Source organism: Salmo salar, chromosome ssa06 (assembly GCF_905237065.1).
Source record: "Salmo salar chromosome ssa06, Ssal_v3.1, whole genome shotgun sequence".
NCBI classification, from domain to species: Eukaryota; Metazoa; Chordata; class Actinopteri; order Salmoniformes; family Salmonidae; genus Salmo; species Salmo salar.
Genome location: NC_059447.1, coordinates 3967082 through 3993764, shown reverse-complemented (window position 1 = coordinate 3993764; position 26683 = coordinate 3967082). Strand labels below are relative to the sequence as shown.

Genomic DNA, 26683 nt, shown 5'->3' with positions numbered 1-26683 from the left:
CTCTTACACACACACACACACACACACACACACACACACACACAAACTGGGACAGACAAAACATTAAATTAATACAGTAGCACTCGGTGTCCCTGTCGCCGTCTCTCTCCCTATCCCTTGCTTCCTCTCTCTTCTTCTCTCCCTTGCCCTCTCTCTCTTTCTCTCTCTCTTTCTCTCTCTCGTTGAACCTCTCTCCCTCCCTCTGAGACTATGGTTGTTAACAGTAGTTAATAATTGACAGATACTCTGTGAGAGGAAACACCAGAACAACCATTGTGTAAAAACAGCCGTATCTGTGGTGTGTTAGTGTAGAATCATCTGGAAATGAACAGAACATGACAATATTCTGCTGAGGTGACAGGACAGTGTTTTATACCACCCCGTATAGCCCCTCCAATACAGACTTTAACACTATAGTTGTCTGTCCTCTCTCCTTGCAGGCTCGGCCCCCACCCAGAGAACAGTGTTGTCTGCAGCCAAACCCAAGATCACCCTGGACCCCCACATACGTCTCAAGTCTGACAAACTGGACCTGGTGAGTCCCTAGTGTCTGTTCTGATGAACTAGCCCTGGTGAGTCCCTAGTGTCTGTTCTGATGAACTAGCCCTGGTGAGTCCCTAGTGTCTGTTCTGATGAACTAGCCCTGGTGAGTCCCTAGTGTCTGTTCTGATGAACTAGCCCTGGTGAGTCCCTAGTGTCTGTTCTGATGAACTAGCCCTGATGAGTCCCTAGTGTCTGTTCTGATGAACTAGCCCTGGTGAGTCCCTAGTGTCTGTTCTGATGAACTAGCCCTGGTGAGTCCCTAGTGTCTGTTCTGATGAACTAGCCCTGATGAGTCCCTAGTGTCTGTTCTGATGAACTAGCCCTGGTGAGTCCCTAGTGTCTGTTCTGATGAACTAGCCCTGGTGAGTCCCTAGTGTCTGTTCTGATGAACTAGCCCTGGTGAGTCCCTAGTGTCTGTTCTGATGAACTAGCCCTGGTGAGTCCCTAGTTAAATAAAGGTTAAATAAAAATGAAGACTTGCCCTCTCTCTATTCCCCATCCTCCCATCTCTCTCTCTATTCCCCATCCTCCCATCGCTCTCTCTATTTCACATCCTCCCATCCCTCTCTCTATTCCCTATCCTCCCATCTCTCTCTCTATTCCCCATCTCTCTCTCTATTCCCCATCCTCCCATCTCTCTCTCTCTATTCCCCATACTCCCATCCCTGTCTCCATTCCTCATCCTCCCATCCCGCTCTCTATTCCTCATCCTCCCATCCCTCTCTCTATTCCCCATACTCCCATCCCTGTCTCCATTCCTCATCCTCCCATCCCTCTCTCTATTCCTCATCCTCCCATGCCTCTCTCTATTCCACATCCTCCCATCCCTCTCTCTATTCCTCATCCTCCCATCCCTCTCTCTATTCCTCATCCTCCCATCCCTCTCTCTATTCCTCATCCTCCCATCCCTCTCTCTATTCCTCATCCTCCCATCCCACTCTCTATTCCACATCCTCCCATCCCTCTCTCTATTCCACATCCTCCCATCCCACTCTCTATTCCACATCCTCCCATCCCTCTCTCTATTCCACATCCTCCCATCCCTCTCTTTATTCTTACTTCTCTCTCTCTCTTTCTCTCTCTCTCTCTCTCTCTCACTCTTTCAGTAAACATAACACTCAAAACATTTTTCAAATGTCATATTATTTGCAAATAGTTAAAGTACAAAAGGGAAAATAAATAAGCATAAATATGGGTTGTATTTACAATAGTGTTTGTTCTTCACTGGTTGCCCTTTTCTTGAGGCAACAGGTCACAAATATTGCTGCTGTGATGGCACACTGTGGTATTTCACCCAATAGATATGGAAGTTTATCAAAATTGGGTTTGTTTTCTAGTTCTTTGTGGGTCTGTGTAATCTGAGGGAAATATGTGTGTCTAATATGGTCATACATTTGGCAGGAGGTTAGGAAGTCCAGCTCAGTTTCCACCTCATTTTGTGGGCAGTGTGTACATACCCTGTCTTCTCTTGAGAGCCAGGTCTGCCTACGGCGACCTTTCTCAATAGCAAGGCAATGCTCACTGAGTCTGTACATAGTCAAAGCTTTCCTTAAGTTTGGGTCAGTCATAGGGCTGTGGTGGTCAAGACATTTCGTTAGATAGTGATTGTCAAGCAAATAACTGTCTGTCTCACGCTAATTGACAGTTAATTAACATAAACACATTTAGCATCTCCTGGCTTCCACACAGCTTACAAGCCACTGATGCAGACCTATGGAACATCTACATTTTAAAAAGTCTAATAAATCCATGTTATATAGCCTACGCCTCTCACTCACATGGCTCTCCATCACGTGATCAGGTCTTTCTCACAGGCTACAAGTGAAGACAGACACATCGGGGACACAACTGCAAACGTCCTTATCCAATTCCGAGGTGCATATTGAAGATAATGGAAGAACTGTCCACATTTACTTTTCATCAGCCAACAAGATGAGTAGGCCTAACGAACAGCAAAAGCACTAGCCTATGTCAATCTACTATCCCCCATAGTACAAAAGTCGACCTATTCTATTCTGTGTGAGAAATAGATTATCCAAACAGTCTGGGACAGTTGTGGGACGCGATAGATCCCAAATTAATACAACCACTAGCAGCAAAAATACTTTTTTACGCAGTGTGGCTGACGCAACAGATCAGAACTTTTAGCTTAAAATGTTGATAAACTATTAGGCTATTTCTTCACATTATAAGAGCAGTAATGTGCACGTGGCAGAAGGCTATAAGCATGAATGTTCCATTAGCAGGAAAACACCATTATCAAAAGTGACCGCAAATGTGATTATGCAAGTAATGCTTTTATTATAACGGTGCATTTTTATGGTGAAATTTATCTTCCCCAAACTTGAAACTCACACGCTGCTAATGTATGCCAGTTAGGCTCTAAACCCAATTAATGTGCTTCATTTTAAGAAGTTATTTGGCCACTTTAGTTACAAAGTGATACAAACCTTATCAGAACATATAGGCCTATGGGCTATGAGGTGTGCGACTATGATTAAAGAAATTCGCAAAAAAAGGCAGTTTCTTATGCTAGGCATCATTCACAAATGATTATATATAATTCACAAGTGATAGGCTAATAGTCACTCATCAGACTATTCTTGATTTAATCTTGTCTTTACATATACTAAATAATATACGTGTGAAATGTGTATTAGGAAAGTTGAGAAATAAATATAGTAGACCTAGCCTATAGAAAGCTGATGGGATCCTCCTCTTTTTAGTAGAGGCCATCCCTCTGTTTTCTCACACAATTGCAAAGCCTATAGAAATGTTGCGCAACATGGGCTCATGGGCTCTCATGAAGTGTTTGATTGGATTTTCGAAAACATTTGCATTGATGTCAGAGTGATTAGAGGGACAATAGAGTGCGGAGGACCAGGCAGTTAGCACGTTTGTTAGGCTACTAATGACCATGTAGAAGCCTAATTACCGTGACTAAACAGTCACGTGGTATTTGACTGCCTTCATGACTTGTGACTGCTGGTGTGGCGGTAATACGGTCACCGCAACAGCCCTAGTCAGTCACAGTGGTCAGGTGTTCTGACACTGTGTACTCTCTGTTAAGTGCCAAATAGCATTCTAGTTTGCTCTGTTTTTTTGTTAATTCTTTCCATTGTGTCAAGTAATTATATTTTGGTTTTCTCATGATTTGCTTGGGTCTAATCTTCTCTCTCTCTCTCTCTCTCTCTCTCTCTCTCTCTCTCGCTCTCTATCTCTGTCTCTCTCTCTATATATAATCTCCTTCTTTCCTCTCTCTCCATTCCACCACCGTATACTCCCCCTGTATCTCTCGCTATCTCTCTATCTCTCTCTCCATTCCACCACCATATACTCCCCCTGTATCTCTCGCTATCTCTCTATCTCTCTCTCCATTCCACCACCGTATACTCCCCCTGTATCTCTGTGTTCCTGTAATTTTGTCACGGACGTCCACTGCAGTTTTTTAGCAGTGATTTTAATCTAATCTTAATCTCACTCAGTCTGTGACTGACCCTAATCTAGCACAGTCTCATTAATGGGATTATGCCCTGGCTGTGGCTCTAGTCCCTGCTCCCTGTTTCTGGTTCCTGCCTGGTACGAGTTGCGTTGCAGGAGGGAGCACTTTAAATGTCACACACAGACACAATGCCCTACAGCTTTACTGTACTGGTTCACTGTGGTGACATGTAACAGAGACGGGGTTAGTTTGGGTTGAATAACACACAGCTTTACTGTACTGGTTCACTGTGGTGACATGTAACAGAGACGGGGTTAGTTTGGGTTGAATAACACACAGCTTTACTGTACTGGTTCACTGTGGTGACATGTAACAGAGACGGGGTTAGTTTGGGTTGAATAACACAGACACTTTGTGCTATGATCTCTCTCATGAAGATAGTATATTCTTTTCAAATGATTGAACAACAGAATATATAAAACAACATACCGTAGATTCTGGACTATAAGCCGCAACTTTTTTCCCGCTTTGAACCTCGCGGCTTAAACAATGACGCGGCTAATATATGGATTTTTCCCGCTTTCAATTTTTTATTTATTTTTTAAACACATTCTGTGACGTGCTCTGTTTTTTGGCGGCATGAAGCTTTCATTAGACCAATGAAATTGCCGAACGGGTTAAGGTCAAACAACTTTTTTGTTTACTGTTTAGATTAAATCGAGCGCTCTCAAACTTCCCATCATTCTGATTACGGTAGTCATTTTGTCACCCTCATCATGGCAAAGACACGGAGAAATGCATATGATGCAGCTTTCAAGTTGAAGGCGATTGATCTGGCTGTTGGAAAAGGAAATAGAGCTGCTGCACGGGAGCTTGGTCTTAATGAGTCGATGATAAGACGTTGGAAACAGCAGCGTGAGGAATTGACTCAGTGCAAAAAGACAACTAAAGCTTACTGCTCATTTTTTTACAAGCCGTGTTTCGTTAAAGCCTATTTATTTTTTTTACAAGCCGTGTTTCGTTAAAGCCTGTGTAAAGTTAATTTGTTTCAATGTACCGGTAGGCACCTGCGGCTTATAGACATGTGCGGCTTATTTATGTTCAAAATAAAATATTTTTTTAAATTCAGTGGGTGCGGCTTATATTCAGGTGCGCTTAATAGTCCGGAAATTATGGTAATATAATATTATATGTTTGAAGAGTAGTCTCACTTGTCTTATGAGAAAGAATGAATGCTAGGACATTTCAGAGAGCATGACCCAAAGAGGAGGGAGGGAGAGAGAGAGAGAGAGAGAGAGAGAGAGAGAGAGAGAGAACAGGTAGTTTATCTGAAGATTTGTAATGTGTCTAGTGTAGAGAAGTTGTCTTCAGGACAAGTTCAAGGAGAAGAGAGATTTGTGGTGTAATACTGCTGTTATACTGCCCCCTGCAGGATTTGGGACTTCAACCACACAGAAGAGGTTTTATTTTGTAATACCCTGACAAGATGTACTGTCTCTCGTACACCATGTCCTCAGTGAGCAGGGATTTACCATAATGTGAGATTTAAATTCTTATTAACTCTTTCTCTCTCTCTCCTCTGTCTCGCTCCCCTCTCACTCCCCCTCTCACTCCCCCCTCTCCCCTCTCTATGTCCCTCTCGCTCTCTCGTTCTCTCTCTCTTCCCCCCCACCAGGCGTTGTCGTACCTGGGTCTGGACGTGACGGAGGAGAAGAGGAGGAAGCTGAGACAAAGTCTTATCACTGACCCACAGGGAACCGTGTCCTACGGAGGTATACTGTATCCATAGCTACCACACACCTACTGTCTCCATAGCTACCACACACCTACTGTCTCCATAGCTACCACCCACCTACTGTCTCCATAGCTACCACCCACCTACTGTCTCCATAGCTACCACAAACCTACTGTCACCATTGCTACCACACACTTACTGTCTCCATAGCTACCACACACCTACTCTCTCCATAGCTACCATCCACCTACTGTCTCCATAGCTACCACACACCTACTGTCACCATTGCTACCACACACTTACTGTCTCCATAGCTACCACACACCTACTGTCTCCATAGCTACCACACACCTACTGTCACCATTGCTACCACACACTTACTGTATCCATAGCTACCACACACCTACTCTCTCCATAGCTACCACCCACCTACTGTCTCCATAGCTACCACACACCTACTGTCACCATTGCTACCACACACTTACTGTCTCCATAGCTACCACACACCTACTGTCTCCATAGCTACCACACACCTACTCTCTCCATAGCTACCACACACCTACTGTCACCATTGCTACCACACACCTACTGTCACCATAGCTACCACACACCTACTGTCACCATAGCTACCACACACTTACTGTCACCATAGCTACCACACACTTACTGTCACCATAGCTACCACTGACCCACAGGGAACCGTGTCCTACAGAGGTATATTGTCATCATAGTTATCAGGGTTTGGGGTCAATTCAAATCAAATCAAATTTTATTGGTCACGTACACATATTTAGCAGGTGTTATTGTGGTGGTAGCTAAATGCTTTTATTCCTAGCTCCAACCGTGCAGTAATATCTAACAATAAACAACAATACACACAAATCTAAAAGTAAATTAATGGAATTAAGAAATATATAAATATTAGGAAGAGAAATGTCTGAATCCGGAGAATAAATATATATATACAGTATTTCTTCAGCCTCCTGAGGTTGAAGAGGCGCTGTTACGCCTTCTTCACCACACTGTCTGTGTGGGTGGACCATTTCAGATTGTCAGTGATGTGTACGCCGAGGAACTTGAAGCTTTTCACCTTTTGCACTGCTGCCCCATCGATGTCAATGCGGGTGTGTTCCCTCTGCCGTTTCCTGAAGTCCAGATCAGCTCCTTCTTTTTGTTGACGTTGAGGGAGAGGTTAGTTTCCTGGTACCACTCGGCCAGGGCCCTCACCTCCTCCCTGTAGGCTGTCTCGTTGTTGTTTGTAATTAGGCCTACCACTGTTGTGTCATCTAGTACAGGGTGGGGCTGAGTACACACCCTTGTATTGAGGATCAGCGTAGTGGAGGTGTTGTTGCCTACCTTCACCACATGGGGGGCGGCCCATCAGGAAGTCCAGGACCCAGTTGCACAGTGCGGGGTTCAGACCAAGGGCCTGAGCTTAATGATGAGCTTGGAGGGTACTATGGTGTTGAAGGCTGAGCTGTAGTTAACGAACAGCATTCTCACATAGGTATTCCTCTTATCCAGATGAGATAGGGCATTGTGCAGTGCGAATGGCGATTGCATCATCCGTGGTTCTATTTACGGTATGCAAATTGCAGTGGGTCTAGGGTGTCAGGTAAGTGGAGGTGATATGGTCCTTAACTGGCCTCTCAAAGCACTTCATGATCACAGAAGTGAGTGCTACGGGGCGATAGACATTTAGTGAAGTTACCTTCGCTTTCTTGAGTACAGGAACAAGGGTGGACATCTTGAAGCAAGTGGGGACAGCAGACTGGGATAGGGAGAGATTGAATATGTCCGTAAACACTCCAGCCAGCTGGTCTGTGCCTGCTCTGAGGACACGGCTAGCCTGCGAGGGTTAACACGCTTAAACGTCTTATTCACTTCGCCACGGAGAACGAGAGCCCAGAGTCCTCGGGAGCGGCCTGTGTCGGTGGCGCTGTGTTTTCCTCAAAGCTGGCGAAGAAGGTGTTTAGCTTGTCCAGGAGCAAGATGTCGGTGTCGGTGACGTGGCTGGTTTTCCCTTTGTAATCCATAATTGTCTGGAGTCCCTGCCACATATGTCTCGTGTCTGAGCTGTTGAATTGCCTTTGTCTCTGTACTGATGTTTTGCCTGTTTGTTTGCCTTTCGGAGGGCATAACTGGACTGTTTGTATTCAACCATATTCCCAGTCACCTTTAAATGCAGTGATTCACACTTTCAGTTTTGCGTGAATGCTGCCATCTGTCCACGGTTATTGGTTTGGATAGGTTTTAATCATAACAGTGGGAACAACATCCCCTATACACTTCCTGATAAACTCAGTCACCGTGTCTGTATATACATCAATGTTATTCTCAGAGGCAACCCGGAACATATCCCGGTCCGCGTGATCAAAACAATCTTGAAGCATGGAGTCCAATTGGTCAGACCAGTGTTGAATAGACCTTAGCACCAGTACTTCCTGTTTGAGTTTCTGCGTATAGGAAGGGAGGAACAGAAGGGAGTTGTGATCTGATTTGCCGGAGGGAGGGCGGGGGAGGGCCTTGTAGCCATCCCGGAAGGGAGAGTAACAATGGTCCAGAGTTTTTGAAGCATTAGTACTACAGGTAATTTGTTGATAGAACTTCGGAAGCGTTTTCCGAGCTACAATAAATACGGCCTCAGGATATGTGGTTTCCATTTTGCACAAAGTCCAGTGTAGTTCCTTGAGCGCCATCGTGGTAACGGCTTGAGGGGGAATATACATGGCTGTAACGATGACTGAAGAGAATTCTCTTGGGAGGTAATGATTGTGAGGAATTCTAGGTCGGGTGAACAAAAGGTTCTTGAGTTCCTGTACGTTACCACAATCACACCGTGAGTAGTTAATCATGAAACATATACCTCCACCTTTCTTCTTCTTCCCAGAGAGTTCTTTATTTGTATCTGCACGATGTACTGAGAACCGAGCTGGCTGTATGGACGGGGACAGTATATCTGGAGAGAGCCATGATTCCGTGAAACAGAGTACGTTACAGTAGCTGATGTCTGTCTGGAGGAGATCCTCGCCCTGAGCTCGTCTACTTTATTGTCCAGGGACTGAACATTATGTAGTAATATACTACGAAGCAGTGGATGGTGTGCATGCCTCCTAAGTCAAACTAAAAGTCCACTCCGAATACCTCTTTTCCACTGGCAGCATCTTGGAGCAGTCTCTGGGATAAGTTAAATCGCCTTGGGGGTTATGAACAAAGGATCCAATTCAGGAAAGTCTCAGTTCTGGTCGAAATGTTGGTGACTTACCGCTGCTCTGATATCCAAAAGTTATTTCCGGTTGTATGTAATCGCACAAAAAAAAAAACGTTCTGAGCTAAATAAAACACACAAAAAAACAAATACTGCAAAGTTGCTTAAGCGCTAGAAAAAGAGCAGCCATGTCTGTCGACGCCATCCATTTCAATTCAGTCAATTCAGGGGGTAAACTACATTTCTACACAATAAGAAGTCTCATAGAGAAGCATTGAGGAAACTTGAACTGAATTAAAATGGACTTGACCCCAACCCATCCCAGTCACAGCAATATCCCTTTAACCTGTTCTGCCCGGCTCCTTATTCACAAGCTACTACATAGGGAATAGGGGTTCTGATTGGCTCCTTGTGTTTTATACAGAGTATAACTCTTCTTTTGCGTTTGTTGTCGCCGGGCAGACTTCGTTGAGGCCACACGCAACGTCTACCAAGAGAATCTGGAGGAGGCGGGACTAGGGCAGAAAGAGTTCATGTTCTCCTATCACGAAGCAGCTAGCTTGATGGACACCTCTGCCTTCCACTCCCCGGTAAGAAAACAACATTGACTTGTGCTTCTTGTTTCAAGGTACTGGGTGTATTAAGTTCTTGTTATGGAGTCCTTGAGGCTCCTCCTGACTTTGAGGCTTGTGTGACTTTGTGAAGTTTGAGTTAGTGAAGAGGATTTACAGACCGTGTTTCTTCGAGGAGATTTACACCCTGCAGCAGCACAAGAGAATCATCAAAGATGTCTTTAAGAGCTTCATTGTGACGGTCCCTGTCACACATACGCACGCACGCACACATACATACACACACACACACAGTCTTTGAGAGCTGCCTTCCTCTAAAACTTCCATTGTAATGTTCCCTGTCAGATGAAGGGTGTGCTTCTCACATCATTGTATGCATGAGTGTGTGTGTGCATGGGTTTGTGTACACGTACCGTGCGTAGCTCCAGTCTAACGTTATTGCTGTATTGTGTATCAGACCTTTGATTCAGAATGCTCCTACAGTAGTGAAGAACTGGAACACTTCCAGACGGAGGTGAAACAGCTGCAGAACCAGATTAAACAACTCAAGGTGAACTCACACTCCTGTCCAAACATCACATCTCTGTGTCAGTGTGTGTGTGTGTGTGTGTGTGTGTGTGTGTGTGTGTGTGTGTGTGTGTGTGTGTGTGTGTGTGTGTGTGTGTGTGTGTGTGTGTGTGTGTGTGTGTGTGTGTGTGTGTGTGTGTGTGTGTGTGAGAGAGAGAGAGAGAGTGCTGTGAATATCACATTCAATTACATCAAACTTTATTAACACTCATTTTCACATATCCACTGCAACTGATAGTGTTATAACCACTTTGTGGGTTTGTGTACACGTACAGTGCATAGTTCCAGTCTAATAGCTTTTCTCAACATAATTAATAACTTTTTAATTTATAACAAAATATAATGTCAATGTAATAAATCATACTGAAATCAAATGTTGAACAAATAACATAATATATATTTATAATTATACTGAAAAAATATATAAATGCATCATGTAAAGTGTTGGTCCCATGTTTCATGAGCTGAAATAAAAGATCCCAGAAATGTTCTATATGCACAAAAAGCTTATTTCCCTCAAATTGTGAACAAATTTGTTTACATCCCTGTTAGTGAGCATTTCTTGATCCATCCACCTGACAGGTGTGGCATATCAACAAGCTGATTAAACAGCATGATCTTTAAACAGGTGCACCTTGGACTGGGGACAGTAAAAGGCCACTCTAAAATGTGCAGTTTTGTCATACAACACAATGCCACAAATGTCTCTAGTTTTGAGGGAGCGTGCAATTGGCATGCTGACTACAGGAATGTCCACCAGAGCTGTTGCCAGATAACTTTATGTTAATTTCTCTACCATAAGCCGCTTCCAACATTGTTTTAGAGAATTTGGCAGTACGTCTAACCTCACAACCGCAGACCATGATTAACCACGCCAGCCCAGGACCTCCACATCAGGCTTCTTCACCTGCGGGATCGTCTGAGACCAGCCACCCGGACAGCTGATGAAACTGTGGGTTTGCACAACCGAAGAATTTCTGCACAAACGGTCAGAAACCGTCTTAGGGAAGTTCATCTGCGTCGTCCTCGCCAGGGTCTTGACCTGACTGTAGTTCGGCGTTGTAACTGACTTCAGTGGGCAAATGTTCCCCTTCGATGGTCACTGGCACGCTGGAGAAGTGTGCTCTTCACGGATTAATCCCAGTTTCAACTGTACCGGGCAGATGGCAGACAGCGTGTATGGTGTCGTGTGGGTGAGTGGTTTACTGATGTCAACGTTGTGAGCAGAGTGCCCCATGGTGGAGGTGGGGTTATGGTGTGGGCAGGCATAAGCTACAGACAACGAACACAATTGCATTTTATTGATGGCAATTTGAATGCACAGAGATACTGAGATGATATCCCATTGTCGTGTCATTCATCCGCCACCATCAACTCATGTTTCCGCATGATAATGTATGGCCCCATGTCACAAGGATCTGTATACAATTCCTGGAAGCTGAAAAAAAACAGTTCTTCCATTACCCATTGAGCATGTTTGGGATGCTCTGGATCGACATGTATGACAGTGTGTTCCAGTTCCCGCCAATATCCAGCAACTTCACACAGCCATTGAAGAGGAGTGGGACAACATTCCACAGGCCACAATCAACAGCCTGATCAACTCTATGTGAAGAAGATGTGTTGCGCTGCATGAGGCAAATGGTCACACCAGATACTGACTGTTTTTTTTTTTTAAAGGTATCTCTGACCAACAGATGCATATCTGTATTCCCAGTCATGTGAAATCCATATATTAGGGCCATTGAATTTATTTAAATTGACTGATTTCCTTATATGAACTGCAACTCAGGAACATTTTTGAAATTGTTGCATGTTGCATTTATATTTTTGTTTAGTGTTAGTTGTTATTTCGCAACAATCCTCATTTTCATACACCATGTACAGTATATGTACACTTATAAACTGGGTGGTTCGAGTCCTGAATGCTGATTGGCTGAAATGACAGAATATTTGTTTTTACTGTTCTAATTACTTTGGTAACCAGATTATAATAGCAGTAAGGTACCTCTGGGGTTTGTGGTGTATGGTATCCAGCCCTTAGCCGTTGTAAACTCAGCAAAAAAAGAAACGTCCCTTTTCCAGGACCCTGTCTTTCAAAGATAATTCGTAAAAATCCAATTAACTTAACAGATCTTCATCGTAAAAGGTTTAAACACTGCTTGTTCAATGAACCATAAACAATTAATGAACATGCACCTGTGGAACGGTCGTTAAGACACTAACAGCTTACAGACCGCAGGCAATTAAGGTCACAGTTTTGAAAACTTAGGACACCAAAGAGGCCTTTCTACTGACTCTGAAAAACACCAAAAGAAGATGCCCAGGGTCCCTGCTCATCTGCGTGAACATGCCTTAGGCATGCTGCAAGGAGGCAGGAGGACTGCAGATGTGGCCAGGGCAAAAAATGGCTATGTCCATACTGTGAGACACCTAAGACAGCGCTACAGGGAGACAGGACAGACAGCTGATTGTCCTCGCAGTGGCAGACCACGTGTAACAACACCTGCACAGGATCGGTAAATCCGAACATCACACCTGCGGGACAGGTACAGGATGGCAACAACAACTGACCGAGTTACACCAGGAACGCACAATCCCTCCATCAGTGCTCAGACTGTCCGCAATAGGCTGAGAGAGGCTGGACTGAGGGCGTGTAGGCCTGTTGTAAGGCAGGTCCTCACCAGACATCACCGGCAACAACGTCGCTTATGGGCACAAACCCACCGTCGCTGGACCAGACAGGACTGGCAAAAAGTGCTCTTCTCTGACGAGTCGCAGTTTTGTCTCACCGGGGTTGATGGTCGGATTCGCTTTTATCACTGAAGGAATGAGCGTTACACCGAGGCCTGTACTCTGGAACAGGATTATTTTGGAGGTGGAGGGTCCGTCATGGTCTGTGGCGGTGTGTCATCGGACTGAGCTTGTTGTCATTGCAGACAATCTCAACGCTGTGTGTTACAGGGAAAACATCCTCCTCCCTCATGTGGTAGCCTTCCTGCAGGCTCATCCTGACATGACCCTCCAGCATGGCAATGCTACCAGCCATACTGCTCGTTCTGTGCGTGATTTCCTGCAAGACAGGAATGTCAGTGTTCTGCCACGGCCAGCAAAAAGCCCGGATCTCAGTCCCATTGAGCACGTCTGGGACCTGTTAGATTGGAGGGTGAGGGCTAGGGCCATTCCCCCCAGAAATGTCTGGGAACTTGCAGGTGCCTTGGTGGAAGAGTGGGGTAACATCTCACAGCAAAAACGGGCAAATCTGGTGCAGTCCATGAGGAGGAGATGCACTGCAGTACTTAATGCAGCTGGTGGCCACACCAAATACTGACTGTTACTTTTGATTTTGACCCCCTCTTTGTTCAGGGACACGTTATTCCATTTCTGTTAGTCACATGTCTGTGGAACTTGTTCAGTTTATGTCTCAGTTGTTGAATCTTGTTATGTTCATACAAATATTTACACATGTTAAGTTAAGTTTGCTGAAAATGTACGCAGTTGACAGTGAGAGGACGTTTCTTTTTTTGCTGAGTTTATATTGACCACACCCCCTCGGGCCTTATTGCTTAAATATACAATGTTACTATGCTACTATTTTACAAAGTTACAATGTGCAATGTGTATCAGAGTAACATGGAATTGACTTCAACTTTGTTCACAGTCCATTCACAGTCAACCTGCTGGTTTTCCTACACTACCCCAGATCAGTCAACATGCTGGTTTTCCTGAACTACCCCAGGTCAGTCAACCTGCTGGTTTTCCTACACTACCCCAGGGCAGTCAACCTGCTGGTTTTCCTACACTACCACAGACCAGTCAACCTGATGGTTTTCCTACATTACCCCAGGTCAGTCAACCTGATGGTTTTCCTACACTACCACAGACCAGTCAACCTGATGGTTTTCCTACATTACCCCAGGTCAGTCAACCTGATGGTTTTCCTACACTACCCCAGATCAGTTAACCTGCTGGTTTTCCTACATTACCCCAGGTCAGTCAACCTGCTGTTTTTTTGACACTACCCCAGGTCAGTCAACCTGCTGGTTTTCCTACACCACCCCAGGGCAGTCAACCTGCTGGTTTTCCTACATTACCCCAGGTCAGTCAACCTGCTGGTTTTCCTACACTACCCCAGGGCAGTCAACCTGCTGGTTTTCCTACATTACCCCAGGTCAGTCAACCTGCTGGTTTTTCTACATTACCCCAGGTCAGTTAACCTGCTGGTTTTTCTACATTACCCCAGGTCAGTCAACCTGCTGGTTTTTCTACATTACCCCAGATCAGTCAACCTGCTGGTTTTCCTACACTACCACTACCCCAGGACACAGAGCACAGCAAGTCGACCCTGGAGGAGGTGCTACACAACACCTCAGAGGTGAGTGACAACCAGACTCAACTGATCACAATTCTTAAGAATAGGTTGATGAAGCAGTATTATATTGTATTTAGTATATCCCATTATATCCCACCGTATCCCATTATATCCCACCGTATCCCACCGTATCGCATCGTATCCCATTATATCCCACCGTATCCCATTATATCCCACCGTATCCCATTATATCCCACCGTATCCCACCGTATCGCATCGTATCCCATTATATCCCACCGTATCCCATTATATCCCACCGTATCCCACCGTATCGCATCGTATCCCATTATATCCCACCGTATCCCATTATATCCCACCGTATCCCATTATATCCCACCGTATCCCATTATATCCCACCGTATCCCACCGTATCGCATCGTATCCCACCGTATCCCACCGTATCCCACCGTATCCCACCGTATCCCACCATATCCCATTATATCCCACCGTATCCCACCGTATCCCACCATATCCCATTATATCCCACCGTATCCCACCGTATCCCACCGTATCCCATCGTATCCCATCGTATCCCACCGTATCCCATCGTATCCCACCGTATCCCACCGTATCGCATCGTATCCCACCATATCCCACCGTATCCCATTATATCCCACCGTATCCCACCATATCCCACCGTATCCCATCGTATCCCACCATATCCCATCTAATCCCAACGTATCCCATTATATCCCACCATATCCCATTGTATCCCACCGTATCCCACCATATCCCACCATTTCCCATCATATCCCACCGTATCCCACCGTATCCCACCATATCCCATTATATCCCACCGTATCCCACCGTATCCCACCGTATCCCACCGTATCCCATCGTATCCCATCGTATCCCACCGTATCCCACCGTATCCCACCGTATCCCATTATATCCCACCGTATCCCACCATATCCCACCATATCCCACCGTATCCCATTATATCCCACCATATCCCACCATATCCCATTGTATCCCACCGTATCCCACCATATCCCACTGTATCCCACCGTATCCCATTATATCCCACCGTATCCCACCGTATCCCACCGTATCCCATCATATCCCACCGTATCCCACCGTATCCCATTATATCCCACCGTATCCCACCATATCCCATTGTATCCCACCGTATCCCACCATATCCCACCGTATCCCATTATATCCCACCGTATCCCATTATATCCCACCGTATCCCACCGTATCCCACCGTATCCCATTATATCCCACCGTATCCCACCGTATCCCATTATATCCCACCGTATCCCACCGTATCCCACCGTATCCCATTATATCCCACCGTATCCCACCGTATCCCACCGTATCCCATTATATCCCACCATATCCCACCGTATCCCATTATATCCCACCGTATCCCACCGTATCCCACCGTATCGAAGCGTATCCCACCATATCCCATTGTATCCCACCGTATCCCACCATATCCCATTGTATCCCACTGTATCCCACCATATCCCATTGTATCCCACCGTATCCCACCATATCCCACCATATCCCATTGTATCCCACCGTATCCCACCATATCCCATTGTATCCCACTGTATCCCACCATATCCCATTGTATCCCACCATATCCCACCATATCCCATTGTATCCCACCGTATCCCACCATATCCCACCGTATCCCACCGTATCGCACCGTATCCCACCGTATCCCACCGTATCCCATCGCATCGCAGCGTATCCCACCGTATCATATCCTATCTTATCGTATTCTATCTTATCCTATAGTATCCTATCCTATCTTATTCTATTCTATCTTATCCTATCGTATCCCATCATATCCCATCGTATCCCATCATATCCCACCGTATCCCACCGTATCCTATCATATCCTATCGTATCCTATCCTATCTTATCGTATTCTATCTTATTCTATCTTATCCTATAGTATCCTATCCTATCTTATCCTATTCTATCATATCCTGTCGTATCCTATCCTATCATATCTTATCCTATTGTATCTTGTCCTATCTTTGCCAGGCATAGTTGTATTAACACACTCTCATTCTTGCTCTTTTTCCTTCACTCCCTCCCTCCCTCCCTCCCTCCCTCCCTCCCTCCCTCCCTCCCTCCCTCCCTCCCTCCCTCCTCCCTCCCTCCCTCCCTCAGAAAGCGTGTGCGACAGTGGAGGAGAACAGTCGTCTGAAGACTCGTCTGCAGGTAATATTTATCCTCTAATAAACCCCTAAACAAGACATGGAGCACCCCCACAGCTGCTCCATGGTCTCTCTGTGTATAGTATGTGTACTCATGTAAATGTCTGCAGTACGGCTGCCCCCCCCGCCCCCCGGCTCCAACCTCTATGTGTACAGTATGTGTCCCAAGTAGAATTTCTGTTAGACCTTGGGTACTTCTTCATCTCCTTCATCTTCTTCTTCTTCTTCTACCCCTGCAGGTAGCGGAGGCGGTGCAGAGAGACAGACAGAGTAACAGTGCAGAGCAGGACTATGAAGAGGTCATTACACTGCTAGAGGCTGAGATCAAAGACCTGAAGAACCAACTGGCGGGCAAGAAACAGAAGGGTCTGGAAGCTACTAAGGTAGACTTAAAACCAATTTATGGAAGAAAAGACTAGTGTCGTCTGGGTGGGCCTCAGACACAAGTGATGACAAAGCAGACCTCTCCATTTCTGAAACACTCCAGACAATTGTTTGTGGACAACACTAGTCTTTTCTACCATAAATTACTGTGACCCAGCAGGACAACACTAGTCTTTTCTACCATAAATTACTGTGACCCAGCAGGACAACACTAGTCTTTTCTACCATAAATCACTGTGACCCAGCAGGACAACACTAGTCTTTTCTACCATAAATTACTGTGACCCAGCAGGACAACACTAGTCTTTTCTACCATAAATCACTGTGACCCAGCAGGACAACACTAGTCTTTTCTACCATAAATCACTGTGACCCAGCAGGACAACACTAGTCTTTTCTACCATAAATCACTGTGACCCAGCAGGACAACACTAGTATTTTCTACCATAAATCACTGTGACCCAGCAGGACAACACTAGTCTTTTCTACCATAAATTACTGTGACCCAGCAGGACAACACTAGTCTTTTCTACCATAAATCACTGTGACCCAGCAGGACAACACTAGTCTTTTCTACCATAAATCACTGTGACCCAGAAGGACAACACTAGTCTTTTCTACCATAAATTACTGTGACCCAGCAGGACAACACTAGTCAGGAGGATGTGATGGAGTTAAACAGGAAGTGATTCGGTGTGTTGTACCCCAGGAATATGTGATGGAGTTAAACAGGAAGTGATTCTGTGTGTTGTACCCCAGAAGGATGTGATGGAGTTAAACAGGAAGTGATTGTGTGTGTTTTACTCCAGGAAGATGTGATGGAGTTAAACAGGAAGTTGTCGATGATTGACTGTCAGCTGAGGAAGTCTGAGCTGAGCAGAAGACACCTGGAGATCTCCAACAAGAAACTACTGGGATTCGCACAGGTACACTACACCTGTAACACACCTGTGACTCACCCCCGACACAACTTTACAACAACACTTCCTGTCCACCTCTCATACAACTAACTACTGGGCTTCACACAGGTAACATTACACCTGTAACACAGTAACATACCTTTACAACATCACTTCCTGTCCACCTCTCATACAACTAACTACTGGGCTTCACACAGGTAACATTACACCTGTAACACAGTAACATACCTTTACAACATCACTTCCTGTCCACCTCTCATACAACTAACTACTGGGCTTCACACAGGTAACATTACACCTGTAACACAGTAACACACCTTTACAACAACACTTCCTGTCCACCTCTCATACAACTAACTACTGGGCTTCACACAGGTAACATTACACCTGTAACACAGTAACATACCTTTACAACAACACTTCCTGTCCACCTCTCATACAACTAACTACTGGGCTTCACACAGGTAACATTACACCTGTAACACAGTAACATACCTTTACAACATCACTTCCTGTCCACCTCTCATACAACTAACTACTGGGCTTCACACAGGTAACATTACACCTGTAACACACCTTTACAATAACACTTCCTGTCCACCTCTCATACAACTAACTACTGGGCTTCACACAGGTAACATTACACCTGTAACACACCTTTACAATAACACTACCTGCCCACCTCTCAACTGTAAGCACAGTCACACAGGTTCTGTAACACACCTACCTGTGAGCCCTAGCTGACGCCTCTCTGGTCATGCTCTGTTATGTTCTGAACCTGTACTGCCACCTAGTGGTTCAACACTACTTTCTAGTTTTATGTATGTGGATTTCTGTGCTGACTGGCTAACTGGCTGACTGACTGGCTGAATGTGTTTATTTCTCAGAATGTTCACAAAGTGCTCACCACTCCCAGCTTGTTTGGAATGGAAAATGGGTAAGTGCTTATCTTCCAAATGTAACTCCTTTATGACAATTCTTCAAATGTTTGTTCATTCTGACAGTCTGTTGATATGACCGGAGGGTTTGGGTGTGTGTGTGTGTGTGTGTGAACGTGTGTATGTGTGCTTCCTTGTACTAATAGGAGTAACAGGACCTCTCCAGCCACAGACAGTCCAGAGACCCCCTCTCCCATCCCAGACCCAGCCTGCCAGTTAGCTGCAGAGGCCAGGGAGCTGGTGGAGGGGGTCAGATCCCTGAGCAGCACCGATGATACAGCCCCTCTCACTGACCCAGCCATGGACCCAACACAGTAAGTATGTATGATCAGCACTTCCTTCCACTCACAACCCATCTGTATCTAGATGGAATATGGCCTCTGAGTATTTGATAGCCATAGTCTTCCCTCTCCTCTCTCCTCCTTCCCTTCCTCTCTTCCCTTATCTCCCTCAGCCCTCATAGCTCGCGGGCTCAGACATCTCCTACAAAAGTTCCAGCCAAAGACAAGCGCCACCAGTAGAGAACGTTACAAGGACGTCATAGAAAGCGTTTTAGAGAACGTTACAAGGACGTCAAAAGAAGAACGTGGCTGGGGACTAGGCTCAGAAGAACACTGTGCTTGGCTGACTACCTTTACCTAAAAACTACCAACAACCCTTTAAAAGACAGACAGACAGAGAGAGAGAGACAACCAGACAGACTGTGTGTAGGATGCTATCCAGTGTGCATAAAAAATAATACTTACAACTCTTTAAAAATGAACTACTGTCATTAGTTGAGGCTTCAGTCAGTGTTCTGGGATTGCTTTACCGATTAACCGCAAAATGTTGTAGTTTATCTGTTTTCTAATACAGCTGTATGTTTACTTACATTTCTCTGTTGATATTTAGCATTTGTCAGAATGTGAACGAAGGGGAGATTCTCAACTGGGAGTGACTGGGAAGGATAGCAGGTTTTGAGGTGAAATGACAGAGACTTGTAGATGCAGTTCAGTTTGTTCCTAAGAGCTTGCCGTAGCCAATTAGACAGCGCTACAAAGCCAAGGTGCTACTGTTGGGTTTGTAGATGTACAGATGTACAGCATGAGCTATGATGATGATGATGATGATGATAATGATGATGTACTGAACCTTTCTATCCCTGAGTTCCAATAATCTATAAAAGATTCCTTCTCTCATGTCCTAATTCCTTGTATCCTATTTCCTTGTATCCTCCCTGACCACTGAAATCTGGAGAGACCGGATAGTTACATTCAAATTGCTGGTATGACATTGATTGCTCGTCAAATTGGTTCCATCCGTTTATTTTTGGGATCAGCGGTCCTCAAGGATACAAAGAGAGATGAAGATGTTTGTGTTCGTTATCTGACAGAGGACAGAAATGTGTATTTTTGCTCACAACCTTTCCCAGAGGTGAGGAGAGGAAGCCAGGCTAGGGCATTAGAACCTAGCCCTAGCTGTCTCTAGCCACAGCTGTATCGCCATGGGTACAGTAAGTGCCCTGTATGTGTATACTTCAGAGAGAGAGAGAGGATAACATGGACAATGTGCCCTGATCCAAAGCGTCTCATCCTGATGACATCATGTCACCATGGTGATGACTCTGTGTACAGAAACTGTTTGTCCCTTATACTGAAGTGCTCTGATGAACTGTCTGTCTGTTTTGAAGATGATTTTGTACTGGAAAAACCAATTTTCTGTTACGGATACCGAAGAAGAGGAAGAAGCTTTAGGACCTGCACGAGCTATCATGGCGACGCCGAGACGTCTGCCTTTGCTGTTATTATAAAACCTTGTAAATCTTTCAGCTGAAAGAAATATTGCACTCTCCTTTGATGTCCTTCTCCACATCTTCTGACTGACGCAGACACACACACACACACACACACACACACACACACACACACACACACACACACACACACACACACACACACACATAATTCCGCTGGACCAAGCCAGAGCTTACTATAGTATGTCTGTGTCAATTGAAGCTCGTTCAAGGCTTTGTCTATGAGGATTCCTTTCTTCCTTACTGTTGAGTTCTGTGAATACTTACTACGCTGTCATATCACATATGTTCCGTAACTTCTGTTAGAACTGCGTCTCCATAGCAACAGCTGTGTGGAGGTTCCGTTCCGTAACCATAACCCACAGTTTGTTGGCTTGTCCTCTGAGATTGAGGTTATGTCACCAAGACAATAAAAAAAGAATGGAAAAAGCAACAACAATGGCCTTTTAGCAGTGGCTGTGTCTCGATAGTCGTAACTAGCTCCCTTTCCTTGTGTCCTTTTCCTTCATGATCAGTGATATGGAACGGAGTGATACTGTAGGTAAAAAAGCAATATGGTGGAAAGCCATCCAATCCTTTCACCTGTTAGAGGTCCTGAAGGAAAGGAGATGAGGGGAGGAGACAAGGAAAGGAAGTAATGAAAGAGTATTGAGACCCAGCCGGTGTCTATCAACTCAAAACACCTGATACTTCCTTAGTGCTAATGAAGGAAAGGAGACAAGGAAGGAAGCCAATGATGAATATTGAGACACAACGCAAAGCATTGTATCTCAACTCGAAACACCATCCATAGCATAATCATCAGTACCATACTATCACTGCATGGTTCTGGTTCTGACAACCTGTCGTTCAACATCCAACTATGGAATCAAATGTTTGGTTTCAGGAATGTAGAGGAAAAACTGTTAAAAAAACAGTTATACTGTCTTGTTTAAATTAATAGGTTGTATGAAAACGATACCTATGTGGTGGGATATATGGGCTGCGTCCCAATAATCTCTCCTTTCTCCCCAAGTGTGCACTTGTTCACTTTCCTTTATGGATTTCAAAGGAAATGACTGGAATATGGAACTCCCTCTAGAGTCCAGCCCATGCCAACACCAATCCAATTATTTTACATTTGTATGGAGTAGTGAACGAGTGCACACTTCAGGAAAGAAAGAGAGACTATTGGGACACAAGCCAAGGAGATCTGTACAACAGGAGGTCATCTAACATTAATCAGACATACCCTAGCCGACTAAATGTTTCAGATGTATTTTGTTTATATTGTTAAATGCACATGCTTTTCAAAAATAACTGACATGTAGTCCTGTAATTGAACTAGATTGCATCTTATGTGTGGCCTCCAAACTTTCTTTTACTGTTTTTAATAAAGGATTAACCTCGAATACATCTGTGTACCTGTAGTTTCCTACTATATATTTCTACATGTCTGTTTTTGACTTCAATACCAGCCTACTTACAACAGGGGAGTAATCAAGGTTCAGGTGAAGTAAGGTGAATGTACATTTCAATTCAACAATGTTAGATATTTTCAATGTGGACTATTCTTGTTGCAGTATTGAGTTTTCTGAATTGACCCCAACCCTGGTAGTAATACTGGGTTTATACGTAGTACCTCTAAATGCTTGTGTAAACTAGCAACCGCCCAAAAGCTTGTGCCAGTCTTTTATTAGATCACCATAACACTACACACATCTGTGGGATCATCTGGTTCTCCTCTCCATCATAACAGACTAAATATCATCTGGTTCTCCTCTCCATCATAACAGACTAAATATCATTTATACATTTCTAAGAAAACATGAAAACAAAAGACTGGAAAAATAACTGTTTATAAGAACTTTATTCCATTTTTTTTTCCTCCAAATGATTCACAAAAAAATCTTGAGCGTTTTACAGGAGTGACATGTAGTTCTCATCTTGTACACATGATGGCGTCTCAGTCCTAGCCTAATAGTTCCAGGAAGTGAGATTTGAAGGACATATGAAGAATTTTTGTTGCTCCTTAATCTATACCATATACAGGATATATATTAGCTATTTGGAATGTAATCAAATTACTTTCATCCATTGTTTACTGGCCATTCATTTTATTCCATTGTCCAGTTACATTTATAACAACTGTATTTTGAGAACCTATCACTTATTTCACAAGAAACTTTGATACCTGTTCATCTTTAGGCAGGCGAGATGGTCTCCACCTTCACCTCCTTTTCTTTCACCTTGGAGGAGGAGCCCCACTTGTTCCAGGCCTCAGGGAGAAAAGGGATCTTCTCCAGTCTAGAGAGGTAGATGATGGGCTGGATACTACTGCTGATGTTAATGAAGGCGTACCCCACCGGCTGCACCAGGCAGCGGAATGTATCCAGAGGGTAGTGGTCCTGGAAGGGGATATCAGAACACTCAACTGCTGTGCAAATAATATAATAGGATTTCTCTTTGTTCATCTGGCAATATCACTGAGGACAGTGCTACTGTAGGGTTGCAACGTTCTGGTGACTTTCCCAACATTCCCAGGTTTTCCAGAAATCCTTGTTGAAGTATTCTGGGTTTCCTGTTTATTCCCTTTCTATTCCAGGAATCTTCCAACCAGGATTTCTAGCAAATGTGGGAATTTGGGGAAAGTTACTGGAACTGTTCAAACCTGTAGACAAGCCATCTAGGAATGTATCTTTATACATCAGGCAACATCATTAAGGACAACCATAGAAATATAATCACTAGAACTGGCTTCCTCATTTAAGTAAATGGGTCAATGAGCCAATGGGAGTCAAGTCAATGGGTCAATGAGTCAATGGGAGTCAAGTCAATGGGTTAATGAGTCAACGGGAGTCAAGTCAATGGGTCAATGAGTCAATGAGAGTCAAGTCAATGGGTCTGTGATTCTATGAGAGTCAAGTCAATGGGTCAATGAGTCAATGAGAGTCAAGTCAATGGGTCTGTGATTCTATCTATTCTATTTCGATGGACAATGCCCCCACCCAGGTCATCACCTGAAAAGGGAACAGAGCCACCGGCGGCAAGTAGTTGAACACGATGATGGACAGGACCGACATCACCATCTTGAAGGCTTTCTTCTTCATGGGGTGCATGTCGTCCTTCCCGGAGCCGCGGGACCTCTTCAGGGCCACCAGGATGGCTCCGTTACACAACACCATCCAGCCAAACGTTGCCAGGATTGTCCCTGTAAAGACCTGAGGGTAGCAGAAGTGGATATTTATCAAAGAAATATGTAAATGCACCTTTTTAGCCGTGTTTTCATTTTGTGTTTTTACCTTTAACTTTTTGTTTTAGTTGTTTTTATTAATTAATGTATGTTATTTATTTATTATGTTATATTGTGAAGTGCCTTGTATTGCTACTTTTGTCCAATATGTGCGATACAACAAAGTGGGATTTATTGATTAATCTATTGATTGATTGCTTGATTAATGTATTGAGGAATTGATTGATTGATCTATGGATTGACCTTCTCGAAGTTGTGCAGGACCCCGATGGTCTTGGCGGAGGCGTAGGTGAAGGTGAGCCCCAGGACCACCGCCGAGAGAGACACCCTGTACTTGGTGTCATTCAGCTGGCCGTAGGAAAGAGGGAAGAGGACCGCCACAAACCGATCCAAACAGATACAGGACAGGAACAGAGGACCGCTGGTGTCCTGGAGGAGAAGAAAGTGGAGAAAAAGGAGGAGGAGAAGGAGGAGGAGGTGGAGGAAGAGGAGGAGAATAGGAAGGAGGAAGAGGAGGAGGAGGAGGAGAATAGGAAGGAGGAGGAGGAGGTGGAGGTGGAGAAAAACAAGTTTACTTATTGTCAAATGTCACAGATTTTTTGGATGCACAGTCATTTTGGATGCAACCTCTATGACATATATTCCCTACATAGTGTACTTCTTTTGACCAGGGCCCACAGGGGTGTCCATATGGGTGTCCATGGTGTGTCTCCATGGGGGGTCCATAGGGGTGTCCATGGGGGTGTCCATAGGGGTGTCCATGGGGGGTCTCCATGGGGGGTCTCCATGGGGTGTCCATAGGGCTGTCTATAGGGGTGTCCATGGGGGTGTCCATAGGGGTGTCCATATGGGTGTCCATGGGGTGTCCATAGGGGTGTCTATACGGGTGTCCATGGGGGGTCCATAGGGGTGTCCATGGGGGTGTCCATATGGGTGTCCATGGGGGTGTCCTTGGGGGTGTCCATGGGGGTGTCCATAGGGGTGTCTATAGGGGTGTCTATAGGGGTGTCCATGGGGGGGTCCATAGGGGTGTCCATGGGGGTGTCCATGGGGGTGTCCATATGGGTGTCCATATGGATGTCCATGGGGGGTCTCCATGGGGGGTCCATAGGGGTGTCTATAGGGGTGTCCATGGGGGTGTCCATAGGGGTGTCCGTGGGGTGTCCATGGGGGTGTCCATGGGGGTGTACATAGGGGTGTCCATAGGGGTGTCCATGGGGGTGTCCATAGGGGTGTCCATATGGGTGTCCATAGGGGTGTCCATATGAGTGTCTATAGGGGTGTCCATAGGGGTGTCCATAGGGATCTGGTCAAAAGTAGTATGCTATGTAACAGGGTACAATTTCAGACGCTGAAATTCTCCTTTATCCTATAGCCCTGCACCTTGACGCCGAAGGAGAACATGAGAGCGGACCAGACATCCTTGCTGTGCCAGTAGTAGAGGTTCAGATAGCTGAAGGGGACCATGATGCCGAAGTAAGCGTCCATGAAGGCCAGACAGCCCAGGAAGATGTCTGAGGAGGACGGCTCCTTGCGGTTACGGAGCAGAATCACCATGACTAACACAAGGCAAGACAACAATGTTATTAGCTAGTTTCATAGTCCATCCCGACACCCAAAATATAAACACACTGAAAGGAGTATAGGGTCAGGGGTCAATACCCTGAAGTTATGTAAATGTAAACACACTGGAAGGAGTATAGGGTCAGGGGTCAATACCCTGAAGTTATGTAAATGTAAACACACTGGAAGGAGTATAGGGTCAGGGGTCAATACCCTGAAGTTATGTAAATGTAAACACACTGGAAGGAGAATAGGGTCAGGGGTCAATACCCTGAAGTTATGTAAATGTAAACACACTGGAAGGAGTATAGGGTCAGGGGTCAATAACCTGGAGTTATGTAAAGATTAAGAGCCTTGCTGAAAGACACAATGGTACAAGATAGTTCCTGGGATTGGAATCAGCAACCTTACGGCTACTGGTGGACTGCTCTTACCTCTGTAACCTCTGGGCTACCTACCTAAGATGTTAGCGGGGAGTCCCAGGAACACGTTGAAGGTCTGAACAGACAGGTCGAAGAGGATCCCTGACACGTTCTCCTCGCACCCATCAATCACACTGAAGGGTTTGACCGTAGCGTTGGTCATGAGGTCAGTAACAGTACTGTTGTTCATGGGGTTGAGAGCAGTGGGGAGGCTGGTGGTGTTGAGTGATGAATATAGAATGAGAGGATCCTCCATGGTTTACTTTACACACCGCACAGGTCAGAGGTCAGATTAAACAACACTGATGGAGATAAAAAAAAAAAAGATGAATAAAAGTGGGGGAAAAAAGTGACTTAAAGATGAACAGACACTTATTAATGAATGTATTTATGAATTGATCTAGTATATACATAATACATTATTACTAAGGGTTAAATTGGACAGGTACGGTGAGCAACCATGGTCTGTCACTAATAGATATACAGATTGGCAGTTAAAAGTAAATCGTCATGAATAATCAACGTAAAGCATAAATTATTCATCAAATGTCCGTAGTAAAATCTAATTTAGATGGGTGTAAAAATGTTAATCTCCAAAGTCCTAGTTTAACCTTATAGTGAGGAGCTGACCCACAACTGATGAATTAAGCATCACTAAGTATGCTTCCATTTGCCAATGTCTTCATGTCAAATATATCTGTATATATAGTCCCCTTTAACATCATGCTATAGCACCTTATTCCATGCTTTAAAGGCCCAGAGCAGTCAAAATTCTGGTTTTCCTGTGTTTTTGTATCATATTGTACAACAGCTGAT

The 26683-nt window shown here is 44.8% G+C and overlaps 2 protein-coding genes across 7 annotated transcripts in view; one reads left to right on the top strand and one right to left on the bottom strand.

Moving 5' to 3' along the window:
• LOC106606366 (syntaxin-binding protein 4) overlaps positions 1–22041 on the top strand; it is a 170822-nt gene extending 148781 nt beyond the window's left edge. For 5 of the 6 annotated variants that reach the window (XM_045719569.1, XM_045719567.1, XM_045719565.1 and 2 more), the window contains 12 exons: positions 441–535; positions 5661–5757; positions 9391–9518; positions 9958–10050; positions 13729–13806; positions 14347–14442; positions 16570–16620; positions 16856–16999; positions 17810–17926; positions 18808–18857; positions 19005–19172; positions 19313–22041. In XM_045719569.1, the coding sequence (XP_045575525.1) occupies positions 441–535; positions 5661–5757; positions 9391–9518; positions 9958–10050; positions 13729–13806; positions 14347–14442; positions 16570–16620; positions 16856–16999; positions 17810–17926; positions 18808–18857; positions 19005–19172; positions 19313–19379 (1184 nt within the window). In that variant the 3' untranslated portion in view covers positions 19380–22041. Of the gene's footprint in view, positions 1–440; positions 536–5660; positions 5758–9390; positions 9519–9957; positions 10051–13728; positions 13807–14346; positions 14443–16569; positions 16621–16855; positions 17000–17809; positions 17927–18807; positions 18858–19004; positions 19177–19312 lie in introns of all 6 variants that reach the window. The other variant, XM_045719566.1, reaches the window with a different exon arrangement.
• Positions 22042–22764: 723 nt separating this feature from the next.
• LOC106606367 (G-protein coupled receptor 183-A-like) lies at positions 22765–26113 on the bottom strand. Its single transcript, XM_014202518.2, has 5 exons — positions 25904–26113; positions 25266–25441; positions 24126–24311; positions 23650–23850; positions 22765–23037 (listed from the first exon to the last, which is right to left on the bottom strand). Exons 1-5 carry the CDS (start codon positions 26055–26057, stop codon positions 22834–22836), a joined length of 921 nt encoding a protein of 306 aa, XP_014057993.2. The 5' UTR covers positions 26058–26113; the 3' UTR covers positions 22765–22833.
• Positions 26114–26683: the final 570 nt, after the last annotated feature.